General features: G+C 34.5%; 1 protein-coding gene across 1 annotated transcript; it reads left to right on the forward strand.

The window, feature by feature from the left end:
- Window positions 1–1,348: 1,348 nt before the first annotated feature.
- Window positions 1,349–4,153, forward strand: LOC134233524 (DNA polymerase delta catalytic subunit-like; the record flags this gene model as incomplete). Its single annotated transcript, XM_062715496.1, has 6 exons — window positions 1,349–1,423; window positions 1,961–2,206; window positions 2,545–2,655; window positions 3,181–3,372; window positions 3,546–3,751; window positions 4,040–4,153. Coding segments are annotated over exons 2-6 (704 nt in total), but the record flags the coding sequence as incomplete, so codon positions are not given.
- Between the last annotated feature and the right edge of the window lie 853 nt (window positions 4,154–5,006).

Here is a 5,006-nt window from a genome sequence, read left to right on the forward strand (position 1 = left end):
TTTCCTTTGAACCAAATTAAATACCCCTAGTAATATCTATGTTCTTAGATTGAAAAAAAGATTATAAATTTTTATAGACTAATTTGTCTCTTTCTTAACTGCAAAATAATATTCACTTTTATATCACAGCATTTTTGATTGAGTAACTGTAAGATGATCGCAAACCTTAGAATAATATTTTTCTTCGAGCAACCTGTTAGTCCATTTGTGCACCATTGGCAAGTCATATATAGATGAATTGTCTTGAACCATTGATATGCACATCCTTGATATTGAAATTTGTAAATTTGATGTTTACCCAATACCCAGTAATTCTATGTAACCTATTACCCAGAAATGAATGATTTTTTATAATCAGAGGGTAGCTTAATGTGTTAGTTATAGTTTTTCCCCTATCCATACCAGCTTAATTAAATGTTTGTCCATGATAACATGTTTCAGATTGTGCTGGGGATTGTGAAGTTTGTAATTGTATGTGCTGGAGGCCTTATTATAGGGATTGTAGTGGGATGCCTATCAGCCGTACTGACGAAGTTCACCAACACAGTCAAAGGTAGTCTCATGCTTGCTTCTCACCAGGCTTTAAATTGTGCATGTCTAACCAACATGCTTACACTCCCCTATTTTATGTTTTTGGCCCCCGTAAATATGCTTTACAATTTTCATGCCAAATCTGCAAATACCTCGATAATCACCATTTTCAGTTTGGTAACTATGGAAACAGAACAGTACAGTCATTTGAGTGACAGTAACTTTCAGTCGTAATTTTCAAACATTTATAGGACAAATGAGTATAACAACCCAAATGGACATGCAAACTTAAAGACCCAACTTTTTTACCGTACGGTTACCTGAGGAGGGGGAGTGGTCCGCTGTGGCTCCATTTAGAATCCTCAGCTTTGATATCGAGTGTGCTGGCAGAAAGGGTAGGTAATGCTAGAGATGGGAACTTAGCTATGTAGATGTCTAGGTGATATTGAATGGTAAACTTTAATATGAATATTATAAGCTTTTTTAACCCATTTTATTTATGAAATCAACAAAAGTAATGGTCATGGTGAAGTTGAGTAAAATGATAATGTTTTAGATACATTCACTATTGTTGAAGCACCAGCATGCATGTGTATATTGTAATTTTTAAATTTCAATTTTTAAAACTTTTCTCACTAATCACATTCTCTGAACTACATGTAAAATAAATTACTCTCCTTCAGCAAGCTTGTCATTATATAATTCAGTGCATGTTTGTTTGTCAGGAATATTTAGTTATCTGTACAACCAGTAGTTGAAAATATTCACCATTGCCAATTTCATTAAATGTGATTAAAATTTTTTATTGCAAAATGTGTTCACACTGAATACCTGTGCCTCAGTGGTGGGATCCCAGGTCATCAGTAATCAAAAGGAGTCTGACCTACTCAGAGTTAGTGAAGAAAATATCTATTTGTGATGCCTATAGGTGTATTAGACAAAAATATGTCTATATCTGACTATGATGGCTCATTTGACACTATATTCTCCCTTTGAAATTAAATGTATACAGAAATATGTAGTAAAATACCGTATAAGTGGAAATTTTAAAGAGAAAGAGAGCCATTTCTTCGTAATGTGTTCAATCTGGAATACCTGTGCGAGAAGTAATTTTAGGCGTAATTTTAAAATGCTAACTAAAGAAGCTATTACAGATAATTTTAATTCATTTTATGATATTCATGTTTTAGACAAACATATGTCTACCCTCACTAATAATGATTCAATTAAATCCTTTTGCTAAAATTTTGCACACTATACGGTAGTTTTATAGTTTGAGAAATATAATACAAGTTTTGGAAATGTGATCATATTTCCTAGCCTGATACATTGAAAGAATTTTTTCAATATATACTTGTACATACCCATTTACTCTGCATGTGATTGGTAGAAAAAAATCTTTCTATTAAATTTTCACTGATTATCACAGAAATGGGCGGAGTTTGTGCGAGTAGTAGATCCTGACATTATAACGGGGTACAACATACAGAACTTTGATCTGCCCTACATCATCAATCGAGCCAATCACCTAAAGGTGGCCGACTTCACGTTCCTGGGCCGACAGAAGGAAGTTAGATCTGTGATAAAAGAGTCCATGTTTCAGAGTAAACAGATGGGAAAGAGAGAGAATAAGGTCATTAACATTGAAGGGAGGGTCCAGTTTGACCTTCTACAGGTAAAAACTAAGTCTGTATAAGATTGCTATATATTCTAGGTATAAAACTATTATATGTTATACAAAAGTTATTTAGAATTTTGATTTACAGAATTCAGCTGATTGGAATGATTTTTGGGGAGTGTTGTTGTTTGGCACTGTCTGAGCGCAGGTGTAAATATCAACAACCTGCCTCATTCTGTGTCAAACATTGATCTCCTCGCAAACAACTTCGGCCTTCAGCCTTCCTTTGCTTTAACGGTTATACTTAAAAAGCAATGACTTTTGTTTCTATTGATGTTTCAATTTATAATCAAAATTTCATTGTATTTGGTAACAGCGTCTGTGTTTATTTGTAGATATTGCTGAGAGATTACAAGCTGCGTTCCTACACATTGAATGCTGTGTCGTTTCACTTTCTTCAAGAACAGAAGGAAGATGTGCAGCACTCCATTATTACTGATTTACAGGTAAAATGAGTGGGATTACAGGTGAGACAGATGGAGATAGAAGGGGTGGGGAAGGGAGAGGAGGGGGGCTGGTAACAAAAATATATCAGTTGCCTGATAACTGTTTAAGGTCAAAGTCCCAATAAAAAGGATGGAGTAAACAAGAGGCAAGAGTGGTTGGGGAGGAACTTGTTACATTTCTTGAGTAACTATCAGGGTCACGATGATAAAGTTAATAAAAAATTTTTGCAACTTTTCTTGTCAGAAAATGACATCAAAATTTAATATTTAGCCTATAAAAAAGAAGAGCAATTTTGAATACACATTGGCAAAAGTGTATAAATAATTGATCTCTTAAATTATTGTGAATGGTTTTGCTGTTGCTTTCACTATGCCAATATGCAACAAATCTATTGCAATGAATTTGGCTAGAGATATTTTTCATGATAACCTTTTGTAAACAAAGAATTCGTCATTATGATTTTGTTAAAGAAAACTCAATTCTTAGAAGAAAAAAAAGAGATATAGGTATTAATCTGTTGACAGAATGGTAATGACCAAACTCGTCGTCGTTTAGCTGTATACTGCTTGAAAGATGCTATTCTTCCTCTGAGGCTCCTAGACAAACTGATGTGTGTCATCAACTACATGGAAATGGCCAGGGTCACAGGAGTCCCACTGCCATATCTATTGTCCAGGGGTCAACAGGTCAAGGTCGTGTCACAGTTGCTGAGAAAGGTTATGTGTTTGGATTTTTGTAAAGGATATATTGTCTTATAATTTAAATTTTACTGTTTAAAAAATATTTTTTTTATGTAAAGTATTCATCCTGAACTCAACCCAGTCAACATGATTGAGACTAATTTTGTGCAGAGGAATATAAATATGTAAACCTGTTTATGACTTATCAGGCTAAAGAGCAGGATCTCTTGTTACCTACCCACAAAGTAGAGACTGGTGACGAATATGAGGGAGCCACTGTCATAGAACCAGTCAAAGGTTACTATGACATCCCCATAGCAACCCTGGATTTCTCCTCCCTGTACCCCTCCATCATGATGGCACACAATCTGTGTTATACCACACTGCTTAGTCAACACTCCATACAGAAGGAGGGGTGAGTATACATATTGATTAACAATACGAGTGTGTTTACATGTGTGTCTTATACAATGCAGGAATTGAAAAATACAGTTGAAGTTTGGGTATCTCAATCACAGATATCTTGAATACCATGGATATGTATTTGGAAGTCCCAACCACTTTTACTCTAATATCTCAAATTCTTGATAGGTCAAAGTTTTCCTGAATTTGAGTTTCAGATACTAAGGTTAGACTGTACTTAAGTTTTCTTTTTTGAGCTCAAAGGTATAAATGTTTACTTTTATTGTAATTGTTTTTTCAGACTAACTCCAGATCAGTACATAAAGACACCCTCAGGAAATTACTTCATCAAATCTCAGTATAGAAAAGGTCTTCTTCCAGAAATCCTAGAGCATCTGCTGTCTGCTAGGAAAAAGTGAGTTCCTGACTGCCATATCATTTCATAAAAACTTAAGCAGAAGACATTGATAACCAATATGCAATATTCTGACACTGGTATTATACGCCCGTCTTAAGACGGGACGTATTATGTTATAGGCTTCGTGTCCGTCTGTCTGTCCGTCTGTCTGTTAGCTTTTTCGTTTCCGGCTCATAACTTTAATACTACTAGGCCTAGGATTATCAAACTTTGTCATCTGATGCATCTTGGGTAGAAGGTGTGTTGCGCACAAAAAGTAGGTCGCTCTGACCTTTATTTAAGAAGTTATAGCCAAATATGGAAAAATCCTTTCCGGCCCATAACTAGAAAACCATAAGACCTACAATCATCAAACTTGGCCAGTTTATGCATCTTAGGTAGAAGGTGTGTCGCGACCTATTTCAAGGTCACTGTGACCTTTAATTTAAGTGAATTTTAAAAAAAAAAATGTGTCTTTTTACTATTCATTTACACATCCCAAATAATGTAAGAGTATTGCACTGTTCTTATTAAAAAAGTGTTAAATCAAGAAAATACTTATTTTTTTAAGCATATACTTGACAGCAATCTATAACAAATATAATGTTTGTTAGAGAAATTCTAACTCTCCCATGAGTGTAATTATCAAGCACTGGTCAAGAAGAATTTTGATAACAGAAAATTGCATGTCAAATTAGAGAGAAATTAATGGGTTTTGAGTGCGAGGAGCTAGCATTGGTGTTATCTATATCCTTTGAGTATTGGGCAAATGGGTAAGCCTGTTTGATTAAAAATAGCTCTTGTTGACTAGCTTAAGTTTTAAAATGAATTAGATGAAAAGTAATTAAAACTAATTTGATATTGCATAATA

This window comes from Saccostrea cucullata, unplaced genomic scaffold (genome assembly GCF_032062105.1).
Source record: "Saccostrea cucullata isolate Sc308-1 unplaced genomic scaffold, CSIRO_AGI_Scuc_v1 ctg23321, whole genome shotgun sequence".
NCBI lineage: Eukaryota > Metazoa > Mollusca > Bivalvia > Ostreida > Ostreidae > Saccostrea > Saccostrea cuccullata.